General features: G+C 49.8%; 1 protein-coding gene across 2 annotated transcripts in view; it reads right to left on the bottom strand.

The window, feature by feature from the left end:
• The window catches only part of LOC144729347 (6-phosphofructo-2-kinase/fructose-2,6-bisphosphatase-like), a 44346-nt gene extending 30317 nt beyond the window's left edge, over positions 1-14029 (bottom strand). For both annotated transcript variants that reach the window (XM_078609544.1, XM_078609545.1), the window contains exon 1: positions 13934-14029. In XM_078609544.1, coding sequence (XP_078465670.1) covers positions 13934-14003 — 70 coding nt within the window. In that variant the 5' untranslated portion in view covers positions 14004-14029. The remainder of the gene's footprint in view (positions 1-13933) is intronic.
• Positions 14030-15433: the final 1404 nt, after the last annotated feature.

The following is a 15433-nucleotide window of genomic DNA, read 5'->3' as shown; positions in this document are numbered from 1 at the left end:
GCTTTTGTTTTGCAACCCTTAACCAATCTTGGCAATTGGTCTTACTTATACAATTTTAACTTATGTACGTTATCTATTTTATTTATTTTAGTGATATGTGTACATTTCCTATAATTTGCACTCCTATCGTTTTTCTTTTGCTATTGTTTGTTGTTGGTGTAACTTTCTGACCCGCACCTAATAGACATCAGTGAAAAGGAATTATCTCCAGGATAAATAACAATTCTAAGTCTGCACTGCCCTCTGGTGGCTACGCCTGGTAGCACAGACCACAGGCCCGTGCCCTTCCCCCCCCATGCCCTCGGTTGTCCGGCCACCAAAGCTCATGGGGACCGACCCTGCTCGCTTGCACAACGGCCCGGCCAGAAGACGGGGTGGCCCTCGTCACTTGTGAGCAACTAACAGAGGCGCCGCACGTGGTCTCAGTGGAAGAAGACAAAGTCTGCATGGGGAATCACCCCAACAAGGAGCAACGCGGTGGCGAGATGTTAACTGCCTCGCCTGGTATACAGGTGGTAGTCCTGGGTTCGATCCCAACCCTGACCCCTGTATATTTGGAGCTTTTCATGTTGTCCCCGTCGTCGCGTGGATTTTCCTCCGGGTCCTCCGGTGTTTCCCTCCACATTCGGAGCACGCGTTGAGAGTATTTGGGTGCTATACATTTCCACAAGATGAGCCACTTCTTTTCGATTTAAAGCTTTCGTGACTGCAGGGATTCATCTGCTTGGTTCTTTCGGTAAAGTCACGTAGAAGGGAAATAATAAAATAATAAAAATAAAACATAATAAAATACAATAAAACATAATAAAATACAATTGTATTTTATTATGTTTTATTTTTATTAAACATAATAAAATACAATAAACATAATAAAATACAATAATAAAATACAATAGTATTTTATTATGTTTTATTTTTATTATTTTATTATTTCCCTTCTACGTGACTTTACCGAAAGAACCAAGAAGATGAGCCACTTCGTTGACCTATCATTTGTGCCCAGGTCACTTCTGAAAAAGAACTTTCTAGCTCAGTGGGCCTTACCTGGTAAAATAAAAGCAATTTAGTTTTCTCAACATGTAACAATGCGATTCTTGATTTAGACTGTACTTATTTGAGGCCGAATTGAACTCGGCGGTCGCCGGGTTCGTAGTGCAGTGCGCTAACCACTGCGCCACTGCCCGTCCGCCGCATTAACCATTAACAACGCATCACGAGCTGATGTGGTGCAATGGCTAGCGCACACTGGACTTGCAATCATCCAAAGGTTGCGGGTTCTATTCGAGTCCGGACGGGTCAACGAGATACAGCAACGAACAATACAAACAGATGTGCCAAATAGAGAAAATGCAAGCAAATTATTTGGGTCTTTCGGTAAAGTCACGTAGATAGGTTAAAAGAAAATAACAAAAATTAATTTAAAAAACTACGACCTTTCGATCGCAACACAAGCGTTCGTCATCAGGAAGAAAACAGAGGGGGAAAGCTGCTGAGGCAGACTGTTTGAAAGGTTTTAAAATGTGTGTAGCCCAAGGGTCATAAACGAAGTGGGCAGGGCTATTGATGTTAATGTGAGAGATTAGCGTGTTAATGTAAGATCGGAAAGCGGCCTCCACGACGAGGGCATGGAGGTGGCTATGTTAATGTGGGAAATTAGCATGTTAATGTGAGAAATTAGCATGTTAATGTGAGAGATTAGCATGTTAATGGGAGAGATTAGCATGTTAATGGCAGATATTAGCATGTTAATGTGAGAGAGTAGCATGTTAATGGGAGAGATTATCATGTTAATGGGAGATATTAGCATGTTAATGTGAGAGATTAGCATGTTAATGTGAGAAATTAGCATGTTAATGTGAAATCGCAGAGCAGCAACGTCGAGCCTGGCGAGCGAGGTGGCTGTGTTAGTGGGAAATTTAACCTGTTCATGTAGAGAGAGCCGAAAACAACAACGGACATCAGGAGGTGGTAGGATGGGAACATCACAGCCAGTTATGACTTCAGCTGGTTGATAACGTCCTTCCAATGATTGCTCAGTTTGTACCCATCTTCTCGATTGAAGTTGTGTCTGTATATTGTGGATGGCTTCATGAACGAATCTTTGTTGATAGCCAGTGGGTTTGCAAAGTACCTTCGTCTTAGAGAAATCGAGCAGCAGAGGGTTTTAAGGAAAACCGCTTGCTTGGTTCGATTAAAGATGTCGAATCGATGATGATATTGTTGGTTTTCGTAACGAAGCTGTTGGTGGGATCTCTTTAAATTTGTGTATAGCTACCATCATTAAGTAGGTCCTGAATTTTGTTATTGTATGTGGTTTTGTCCATGATGACTGTGGCATTGCCCTTGTCGGCTGAGAGGATGACGATATCATCTCTAGTATGAGTAGTAGTAAGAGTATGATATGATCTCTATTTTTTAATTGGGAAAGCTGAAAGCACTCGTCCTTACTGATGTTGCTCATCGGTGTCTCAGCGTTTTTGAGGATTGCAGCGATTTCCAATCTTGCCACGTCTGCAGTGATGTCCCAACATCACTGCAACATCGCTGCTGCAATCCTCAAAAACACTAAGACACCTATTAGCAACCCACCGTGCGTAACGGGGGGGGGGGTGGTGACACTCGTAGCTCCGCACAGATTCATTCCAAAATCCATAGCTGACATCTCCTTAACATCTCTCAGCGCACCCAGTCAACCTGTGGCGTGACAGAGACATCTAGTGGCAGCCCAGCAGCACTGGGCGGCAGCGTTAAATTAAGACTTCGGGTCAGGGTCTGTGGTAAGGGGCCACCCAGAATCAGTGGCTGTGGTTAGGGCTACAGTCAGTGGCTCTGGTTAGGGTCGCAGTTAGTGGCTCTGGTTAGGGCCGCAGTCCGTGGCTGTGGTTATGGCCAGTGGCTGTTGTGAAAGTCTGGGGTAGGAATAGGCTCAGGGCTTGGCTGTTTCAAGGAGAGAGCTGCCCCAGTAATTGAGCGAGGTTTTCTTTGTGAAGCGTGTCACACTCCGTGCGTGTCGTTATCGCCAGTCATTTCAACATCCATGCTGACAATCTATGAAATCCCATCTCACAGAGTTACCCGTCACTGTGATTCCAAATCTCTCAACTGATGATTTAATCTCCCACCCCAACACCCCTGGTCTCCTTCCAACACCAACCACACCACTCTCTCTCTCTCTTGGGCTGGCGGTGACATTGCCCCGTGGGTAGCTCATTGACCGCTTGTTACAGAGGTCAGCGGTTCGACTTCCCGCGGCCGCCCTAGTTATTACTGCGGGTGTACTGACCGTTAACATACTAGGTGTCTTTCGATTTAAAGCTTTCGTGACTGCAGGGATTCATCTTCTTGGTTCTTTCGGTAAAGTCACGTAGAAGGGAAGTAATATTTTATGACTTCCCTTCTACGTGACTTTACCGAAAGAACCAAGAAGATACTAGGTGTCGTCCGCTTCAAAGTGGACGCCAAAGGCCCCATGATGTACAGAAATTCGCAGGAGTAGGCCCAAAGAGGGTGCCAACGTCAAGGCCCAAATGTGTACATTGACATCGCAACTTATTCAAGCAGCAGCAGCAGCAGCAATCATCGCCCCTCCTTCTGCAAAAAACACTTGGCAGGACCCTCCTGAAAAAGGAGTCGCGAGATAAGGCGAGCCTTGGTCAACAACCTCTCACCACAACCCCACCTGCCACTGATTAGTCGTCACCGCCGTATCATCAAATCTCTCTCCTCCACCCACCGCTGTCCACCCACCTCCTTAGAGGGCCCATAGCCTTCTCGCAGCCCAAGCCACGCGCCTACTATTCCAGGCTGCGACCCAGGAAATATTCAGTGGGGGAATTAAGCACCGAGTGTGCACGTAACGAGTGTGTCTGTATGTACGAGTGTGTCTGCATGGTGTGTACGTGCGTGTCTATATGCGGGGACAAATACCGCTACGGTTATAAAACACGCCGTGATTCGAGATCGGTGACCCCGAGTTCGATTTCTGCTCATGGCCACCAACAACAGTGACAATTATCTGAACCGGTCCTGCTGCCTCCGCTAAGTCCACTCATCGCCACCGGAGAGACAAAGGCGGTCGGGCGTGGTGCTGGCCACCCACCCCCCTCGTGTGCCATGCCCACAGTCTTCAGAGGTTCTCGCGAACAGCACTTGCCCCCAGCAGCCCGCTAAGGCTATAACGGGGGATCTTTTGTCATTGTGCGTCTTGTGGCTATGGATTAATGTGCGTGGATTTGAACCCAGGAGGAGCCCATTGATCCGCAGCCGTGCGTGGTGCTCGCAAACACTCACTCTCACCAACATGCTTTTCGAGGCCATAGACCGAGGGGTGAATCTGTCTTTATCCTTGAGCCGGGCGAAAAATCGACCACCATTCCCACAGCCACCCGTTCGTGTGCCGTTCTGGCCCTTCCAATCAGCACTTTGACCCTTCGCAACAGTCTCTTAAAGGCTATATTGAGGGTATTTGTTTGCGCGTGTGTTTGTGTGTTTGTGGGTACTGTATTTCGTTATGCGGGCGGTTGGCTGTAAATGTTCGTGCCTGGATGTGTCTGTCGTGACCCCGTATTTAATCCCGCCACACACACACAGCACACACACACACCACACACACACACCCCACACACACACACCCCACACACACCCCACACACACCCCCCCCCCCCCACACACACCCCCCCCACACACACCCCCCCCACACACACCCCCCCCCCACACACCCCCCCCCACACACCCCACCCCCCACACACACAGCACACACACCACACACTCACACCACACACACACACCACACACACCCCACACACACCCCACACACACCTCACACCCCACACACACCCCACACACACACCACACACACACCACACACACCCCACACACACAGCACACGCACCCCACACACACACACAGCCTCCCGCGAGTCCACGGTGGGGGCTGGGTTATTTTGGGCTGGGTTTTGTGTATCCGCGTGTCTGGCACACATCCCACACCACACACACCCACCCACACATACACCCAAACCACACATACACCCACACCACACACCCACACCACACACACCCAAACCACACACACCCACACCACACACACACCCACACCACACACACACACCCATACCACACACACACCCACACCACACACACACACACACACCACACACCCACCCCACAAACCCTCCCACACTACACCCACACCACACACCACACACACACCACACACCCCCACACCACACACACACCCACACCACACACACACACCCACACATGCACCCACACCACACACACTACACCCACACTACACCCACACCACACTACACACACACCACACACACCACACACACACCACACACACCACACCCACACCAGACATACACCCACGCCACACACACGCCACACACCCACACCACACATACACCCACACCATACCCACACACCACACACACACACCACACCCACCCACACACCCCTCTCTTGTCCGTCACCACGACACCGTGGACTGACACCGTGGACTAACACCGCCCAACAAAGATACAGACTGCCCCCCCCCATAGCCTTGAACCGGCTGTTTGGGGCAAGTGTCGTGAACGAGTCGTATATCCCCGATGCAGGCGGGCACGGCACACGAGGCCGTGGGTCGCCAGAGCTGCGATTCGTCTGCCTGGGTGCCACCAGGGAAACGTTTTTTTCATTTGTGAATGCTGAATTTTATTTGTTGTCAGCCTTGTAAAAATCAATTAAAATTTTCTTTAATTTGGTTTTCCTTTTGGAAATGTTACTGGGGGGCTCACAGTGCCTGGAGCCCAGGGCGCCTTACAAAATCTTAATCCGGCCCTGGTGGCTACGTGTACACACCACTCATTTGTGGCTGAGTCGACCTAGGGGGAGGCCCAGGACCGGTTCAGAGAATCGTCGCCGGTGTTGGTGGCCGTGATCGGGAATCGAACTCGGGTCAAAGACAAACAGACAAAGATCCCCCGTGTAGCCTTAACAGACTGTTGGGGCAAGTGCTGTTAGCGAGCACCTATGAAGGCCGGAACGGCACACGAGGGGGTTGGGTGGCCAGCACCACGCCCGACCGCCTTTGTCTCCCCAGTGGCGATGTTTACACACCGAACCAGGTAACTCATTTGAGGCTGAGTCGACCTAGGGGAGGGCCAGGACCGGTTCAGATAATCGTCACCGGTGTTGGCCGTGAGTGGGAATCGAACCCCGTTCACCAGGTTCATAGCGCAGCGCGCTAACCGGTACACCACCGCTCCCCACACTCAACACACTCGGACACACACACACACATCTCACACACACACATCCCACACACACACATCTCACACACACACATCTCACACACACACACATCTCACACACACACACATCTCCCACACACACACATCTCACACATATCCCACACACACACATCTCACACATATCCCACACACACACATCTCACACACACATCTCACACACACATCTCACACACACACATCCCACACACACACATCCCACACACACACATCCCACACACACACATCTCACACACATCTCACACACACATCTCAGACACACACACATCTCAGACACACACACATCTCAGACACACACACATCTCAGACACACACACATCTCAGACACACACACATATCACACACACACACATCTCACACACACCCCCCACACACACGCCTGCAGACATACCATCTCGCACATATCGGCACGCACAAAGTTCCCATTTTAGACTCGTGCGCTTCAGGGCCAAAGGCGAGTGAGTGAGTGCCTATTAAGGTCGCCAATGCACACTAGGAAATGCTCCGAGCAGTCCTCTTGTTATGTGCGTTATGTGCGTGGAGTGGGTGTGGTGTGGGAAAACGTAGCAACATCATGTGTGTGCGTGTGAGTGTTGTGTGTTTCTGTGTTCGCTAACAACACTTGCCCTGAAAGTCTTTTTTAAGGCTATACTGGGGGGGGGGGGGTCTTTGTTCTTTGTATGTCTGGTGCGTATGTGTGAATGATTTCTGCACACTAAGCACTATGCTGTAATCTATGATCTTTTAGCAAAATTAAGCCGGAAACACACACGGGCAGACCACAACACGTGTGTAAAGTGTAAACACAGCACTGCAAAACCATCATGTGTGCTTGCACACCACCCAATGTGTGCAAACACACCACAGAAGATCACGTGTGTAAAATCACAGCACGTGTGTGTAAGCACACAAACAGCAGACCGCTGTGTAAACACACCACACCACGTGTGTAAACACACGCCACACCACGTGTGTAAACACACGCCACACCACGGGAAGATAGGGACTAAAAAACTACATTTCTCATCTGCACAGAAACATTTGATAGCTGCTACCTCCACACCTCTCCTAAACTATGCTGACATCAAATAAACCGCGACAACCACTTTAGATTTGCTAAATTGTTTATTTCCGACTTCATCCTACAAACTAACCACTCCAATCATTACTGTGGTGGTCTTTGATCCTAGACCGGTTATCATCTCATCGAACTCGGAGGGAGTCTCACTGGGAGTCACTGGGCCAAGTTCATTTTCAATGGGGCGTCACGGTGGAGAGATGTTTACTATCTCGCCTGGTATACAGGAAGTTGCGGGTTCGATCCCGACCCTGACGCCTGCTGTATATTTGGAGTTCGCGTGTCTCTCTCCCCGTGGTCGCGTGTAATTTTCTCCGGGTCCTCCGGTTTTCCCCTCCACATTTAGAAACGTGCGTTTAGAGTTTCCGGCTCCGATCAATTTCCACAATAAGCCACTTCGTTGAGCTATCATTTGTGGCCAGGTCGCTTCTGAAAAACAGCTAAATAAACCAATCGATATAGCGTAGCTCAGTGGGCCATATCTGGTAAAATAAAAATACGTTTTGATTTAATTAAATGTATACACACATATCCTGAAATATTAGATGGCCTACAGCACTAAAGTTCATTGTACCAAGAACACAAAACCCACGTGGTATTCACTCATTCTCTGTCAAAGCCCCAAACACGTGAAATGCCATCGCTTCCCTGAGACTCGCACAGACCCAATAACTCACACAGAATACAACAGACTCACACAGACACTCACAGGGTCACACAGAGACCCGTAGGCGCACACAATACATCCATAGACACACACAGAGCCCAATAGACTCGCACAGAGAGACCCACAAATATACCCAGACCCAGAGTTGGTGGAGGTATGCGACTCTGGTAATCCCTGAACTGTTTTAAAATGCCCCTGGGTTCCTCTCCCATCTAAACCCGAGTTTGATGCCGAGCTGTCGATTCTTCGTGACTTGTATTTTTAACTGAATATATCGTTTGTGTTACATATTAGTACAAAAGCCATCCTGTATGCGACTTTGTCTGTAACTTAATGTTAAATTGTGCTCTGATCAGTCTAAAAATAATCTGCCCGAGCCGACTTTCCGTTCCGGGGAATGTATGATTTAACATTGATTTATGTTTCACAGATGTTTTGCTCCGACTTTTATTTGAGCAAGTGAGACTTATTCTTTTACACTAGTCTTGAGTTCTCACCTGGCTAAACAAACCCGAACTTAAACGTGTAAACACACTCACCACACCACGTGTTTAAACACACTCCCCACACCACGTGTTTAAACACACTCACCACACCACGTGTGTAAACACACTTATCACACCACGTGTTTAAACACACTCACCACACCACGTGTAAACACACTCACCACACCACGTGTTTAAACACACTCCCCACACCACGTGTTTAAACACACTCCCCACACCACGTGTTTAAACACACTCACCACACCACGTGTGTAAACACACTCACCACACCACGTGTTTAAACACACTCACCACACCACGTGTTTAAACACACTCACCACACCACGTGTGTAAACACACTCACCACACCACGTGTTTAAACACACTCCCTACACCACGTGTGTAAACACTCCCCACACCACGTGTTTAAACACACTCACCACACCACGTGTTTAAACACACTCCTCACACCACGTGTTTAAACACACTCACCACACCACGTGTGTAAACACACTCACCACACCACGTGTGTAAACACACTCACCACACCACGTGTTTAAACACACTCACCACACCACGTGTTTAAACACACTCACCACACCACGTGTGTAAACACACTCACCACACCACGTGTTTAAACACACTCCCTACACCACGTGTGTAAACACTCCCCACACCACGTGTTTAAACACACTCACCACACCACGTGTTTAAACACACTCCTCACACCACGTGTTTAAACACACTCACCACACCACGTGTGTAAACACACTCACCACACCACGTGTTTAAACACATTCCCCACACCACGTGTTTAAACACTCCCCACACCACACATATAAACTCACCACACCACATATCAACACACTCACCACATGTATAAACACGCCACACAACCCCACGCTTGTAAACAAACCACACCACTGTGTTAAACGCATTCACCATACCACGTGTTATGCAAACTGTACACTGTACACACTGACGACACCACGTGTTTACCACCGCGCACTGTCCAACACGTGCGTTCACGCATGGGTTCACCCGCAACCACGTGGCCTTGGGCACTCTTCAACTCCATGAGTGGCTAACTACTCACAGTAGCTCACAGTAACCACCCACCCGCACAAACACCCCTGAAATCTCACAGCTCTGTAGCTAATTGTACAAAGGCCGTCTTAAAACACTCTTCCTTTCGATTATTAGGAAGCCACTGGAACCATTCAATTTTAAATCCAGATTGACAACGTGTTTCTGTAAAGCAGCTTGTTCTAGTTCAGTTTGTCGTCCTACCCCCGCACCTCCGATTAGCACGTTTGGCTACGTACGGTGCGAAAGAAGTTCTACATACAGAGGCCCATAGACACTTGCACAGAGCGTGCGTTTAAACCAAACCACCACCGATCCGCAACAGCCTCACAATACGTATCGAGATGCACAATCACTCACTCGCTCACCACGCCATCATGTGTTCCAACACTCAGGTCGAGACCACCATGCATTTCACACTCGCCACAATCATCCTATTTGCGCCTGCACAGGTAAGACACGATGTGGAATGCGTCTTCATACACAAGAGAAAGATCCCCCCCCCCCCCGTCCATGTTGGGGCAAGTGCTGTTAGCGAGCACCTATTAAAGCCGGCACGGCACACGAGGGAGTTCTCGTGTGGCCGAAACTACGCCCAGCCGCCTTTGTCTCCCCAGTAATGATGTTTTACACACACCGCATCATGCAGTTATTTAAGGCTGAGTCGACCTAGGGGGAGGCCTCGGACCGGTTCAGAAAATTCACCACTGATATTGTTCGCGAAGTGGGAATCGAACGCGGGTCGTCGGATTTGTGGCGCGCTAACCACTACGCTACCGCTCCCCATTACAAAGACATACAACACACGACACTTGGGGAGACATTGTAGTAGCACGGCCACGGTGCCAATGACGCAGTAAGAATGTGACGTCCGTGACCACGAAAGCTGGCACTGTGGATTGACACCAACCCCAACCCACCCCGCACACGTGCGCGCAGGCGTGTGTACACGGGACATCCTCACAAGCACGGCAGGTGATGCTTGAACCCACTGGACGGACCCGCGTGTGGTCAGGACTGTCCCACCACTGGTGCACGCACACCATGTGCGCATGTTGAACTTCTTTCGCACCGTACGCAGCCAACCGCGCTAATCTGATGTGCGGAGATGGGGGCACCAAACTAAGCCACAATGGACATTGAGGGCAGATGTATCTAGATACAGTTTGAGTTTATTAGGAATAGCCCTGTGAGCCATTCGGCTCTTGAATCAGGTGCGACCGCAACAAAACAAAAAGATGAACGAGAAAACATCTTAAAGTGACTATGTGCAAACAGACAAATCCTGGAAAAAACTGCAAAGTCTTCCTGAAAAACCACCGTACACCAACGCTGTGTGCAAAAATCCCAGTGGGATGCAAGTCAAACAACAACAACAACCACAAGGCAACTGAGATTAAAGCCATCAGTTATACTACACGTTGAGGGCAGGAGTGTCCAGGTAAACCGTGTGTACGGGTGTGTACGGGCACAACGTATTGATTACACGTGTCCACAAAGGTGTAGGATTGGTTTCAGATGCAAGGCATGAAGGGCAGGTTTGTGTCAAGGCATATAGATGTGTCCATACACAAACACATTGAGCACAGGTGTGCTCAGACAAATATGCACAGGTAACTCCGTAAAACGTAATGCCAGGTGTGTACAGGTGATATAAATATGTACAGATGCCTCAGGATAAGACATCGATCACAGGTTTGCACAGGTAACACGTTCACAGGTGTGCACACGTGATGTCTGTGTGTATAAACAATACAACGACCCCCCCCCCCCCCCCCGTATATCCTCAACAGACTTTTGGGGCAAGTGATGTTAGCGAGCACCTATGAAGGCCGCCTTTGTCTCCCCAGTGGCGATCTTTACACACCGCACCAGATACTCATTTAGAGGCTGAGTCGACCTAGTGGAGGCCCACGACCGGCTCAGAATAATCGTCACTGGTGTCTGGTCGACGGAATAGTTGAATTTAGACCGACGCGCTTTCCGTACAGGTGTGTTCAGGAACGAGATGATTGCCATTGCTACTGCTACGCCTCTCTTAAGGAGGGTCCTGCCTGGCTGGTTTTCGCAGGAGGTTCCGAATATCACAATGCATGTTGAACTTCGTTCGCACCGTACGGAGGTAATACGTCACTGTGCACCGACACACGCACACGGCACGTCCAGAGCAGCTGTGCGATGTAGAGGAAAACGAATCATGGACACACATCAGGATGGAGGAGCGGTGGCGCAGTGGTTAGCCACGGCTATCGTCAGCGCAGAGTGATATCTCAACCGGTTGCGAGCCTCCCCGCCCACCTTCACCCCCCCACCTTCACCCATTAACCGGCGTGGTGAAGTATGGTCACACACATGACGTTGTTCTGGATATAGACGAACACACAATAGCATTGAGACCAGACACACAACAAGACGTCAACAACAACAACAATCGCGGTGGTGATTTCACCACTGCGCTTGTGCCAGGCTAGGTGCACTTTGAGGCCGTCACGTGAAGTGTGTGATGTTGGCATGAGGTGACGGGACAGATCCAGATGTGATGGGTTGACTGACCGAGATGACTGACAGATGCTCGTACATAGACGCATTGGGCATTAATTTACTGCCGGTCATAGGTGAGACAGCTGATGTAGACACAAGGCACGCGTAGACAGGTGTACATAGAAACTATGCGCTGAACACAAAGACAAAGACCCCCCCGTATAGCCTTAACAGATTGTAGGGGCAAGTGCTGTTAGCGAGCACCTATGAAGGCCAGCACAGCACACGAGGGGTGGGTACCCAACACCACTCCCAGGCCGCCTTTGTCTCCCCAGTGGCAATGTTTACACATCGCACTCATTTGAGTGCTGAGTCGACTTAGGGGAGGCCCAGGACCGGTTCAGATAATCGTCACTGGTATTGGCCGTGAGCGGGAATCGAACCCGGGTCGCCAGGTTCGTAGCGCAGTGCGCTAACCGCTACACCACCGCTCCCCACACACACACACTGACACATTAACAGACATAAGTGCAACACAATAACACAAAGACCCCCCCCCCGTATAGCCTTAACAGACTGTAGGGGCAAGTGTTGTTAGCGAGGACCTATGAAGGCCGGCACGGTACACGAGGGGGTGGGTGGCTAGCAGCATGCCCGGCCGCCTTTGTCTCCCCTGTTTACACATCGTACCAGGTACTAATTTGAGGCTGAACAGACCTAGGGGAGTCCCAGCACTGTTGAAGATAGTTGTCACTGGTGTTGACCGTGAGCGTGAACCACCGCTCCCCGAACACAGCATCAACACACACAACACACACGGCAAAGACATTAACACGCAAACACATCGATCAATAAAGATATACACAAAGACAATACATTCACGCGCATCAACACACATACACGTCAACACACATTAACACGCACATCGACACAGCAACACAAAGACACATCAACAACACACACACACCCATCACACACACACACCCATCACACACACACACCCATCACACACACACACCCATCACTCACACACACCCATCACTCACACATGCGCACCAAAGGACACTACCACACACACACACGTGTCACACACACACCCATCATACACACACACACACACCCCCATCACACCCCATCACACACACACCCATCACTCACACACACTCATCACACACACACACCCATCACTCACACACACCCATCACTCACACACACACACGCACCAAAGGACACTACCACACTCCCACACACCCATCACACACACACGCACACCCATCACACACACCCATCACACACACACCTATCATCATCACACACACACCCATCACTCACACACACTCATCACACACACACACCCATCACTCACACACACCCATCACTCACACACACACACGCACCAAAGGACACTACCACACTCCCACACACCCATCACACACACACGCACACCCATCACACACACCCATCACACACACACCCATCATCATCACACACACACCCATCACTCACACACACACGCACCAAAGGACACTACCACACACACACACCCATCACACACACACACCCATCACACGCACCAAAGGACACTACCACACACACGTGTCACACACACACACACGTGTCACACATGTTGACACTTGCAACCCCCAGACGGAACAGCTCGAACCCACACGTGGGGGGGGGACTGACGGACCCCCAACTCATTCACTCACCAACACAAACACACGCACCACGAGGTGGGCGACCTTCACGCACAAACAGGCGGACACACAGACGGACAAGACCACGTGTTGCTGGGGCGAGCGGTGGTCTGTGTGAGGTTGTCCCCCACAGTCTCTCACCTTTCTTGCGTCCTTCATTCGGCTGCTTGCCACGCTCGGAGGAGCCTCGCTCCCCGCGGCCCGCCGACATCGCCGGCCGTGTTTACAGCGCACGAGGCGCTGGGGGGCGGTGCTTTTATAGCGGCGACGTCACACAAGAGGGGGGGCGGGGCGACTGAGGCCACGCCCCCCCTCCTGCTCGCGGTGACGTCAGCTTGTGGGGGAGAGGGTGAGCCGGGAACCTCGGCCACGCACGAGTTCGATTCCCACTCACGGTCAACGCCGATGAGGATTGTCTGAACCGGTCCTGGGCCTCCTCTCGGTCGACTCGGCCTCAAATGAGTACCGGGTGCGGTGTGTAGTAAACATCGCCACTAGGGAGACAAAGGCGGCCTGCGTGGTGGTGGCCTTCATCGGTGCTCGCTAACAGCACTTGCCCCAATAGTTTATTCAAAGTTTATTCAACTTTACGGGGGATCTTTGTTTGTGGGCGGGGCCTAGCCCGTGACATTTAGCCCCGCCTATCTCTTGCAAGCTCGCCAATGCAAAGTGGGCCTCTTTATGTGGCCTGTGAAGAAGGGCCATTGCCCGAAACGTCGAGTATTGCATATTTTTCCTTTTAAAGTCCACACGCAGTGTTATTGACGAATGGATTCAGTCTTTTTTCGGTGGAGTTCATATTTTTCAATTGGCCAAAAACATAAGGGGCCGTCCATAAATGACGTCACGCGATTTTGGACGATTTTTGCCCCCTCCCCCCCTTCGTCACACGGCGTCACAAAATATCATACCCCGCCTAAAATATGACGTCACAAAGCTCTGCCCCCCCCAAAAAAATTTAAACATGCTTCAAATCGCTTTAAACTATAAACTATTGTCATTGTAGTGCGTATTTAATGTGGCGTTGCAATCTGATGTTGTAGGAGAAAACATCTAATACAAAGTCTATTTATATTAAGTAGAACGTGTTTATATTTCTTTAAAGTTGCGCATTTTTATGTGACGTCACATTTATCACCCCTTCGTCACAGATCGTCACAAATGTCTGAACCACCACCCCCCTAGGTGCGTGACGTCATTTATGGACGGCCACCAAACAAAATAAAAACACTGTAGGACCCTCCTAAAATATGATCCTATGACTCAGCGTGGCTTTCTTGGATAAGTGAATTATATATTAACCTCGCATAACCCCGGAGCAGCCTATAACACCTATTATGCATGAAAGTCACCCATCCAAGTGTTAGGCAGGCGCAAGCATCCCTGCTTAGCTTACGGCCTTACGATATTGGTGAATTCCTGATAATTTGATCATACGATAACCAATGTTGTTATAATTGCCGAATTTTCCGGATTATAAAACGCACCCGTACCCCACCCCTTCTACATTTTAAATAAACATGCCGAGTGTGCGTCTTATAATCCGGTTGATGTGTCTGTGTGTGCGTGAGACCAGCGTCTTACTTTCCGGAATGTCTTATGACACTGCACTTGATACCCTGTTACCAGGTGAGCGGGAAT

The sequence above is a fragment of the Lampetra planeri genome, chromosome 32 (genome assembly GCF_965212315.1).
Source record: "Lampetra planeri chromosome 32, kcLamPlan1.2.h2, whole genome shotgun sequence".
Classification (NCBI taxonomy): domain Eukaryota; kingdom Metazoa; phylum Chordata; class Hyperoartia; order Petromyzontiformes; family Petromyzontidae; genus Lampetra; species Lampetra planeri.
This window is presented reverse-complemented; position numbering and strand designations above follow the sequence as displayed.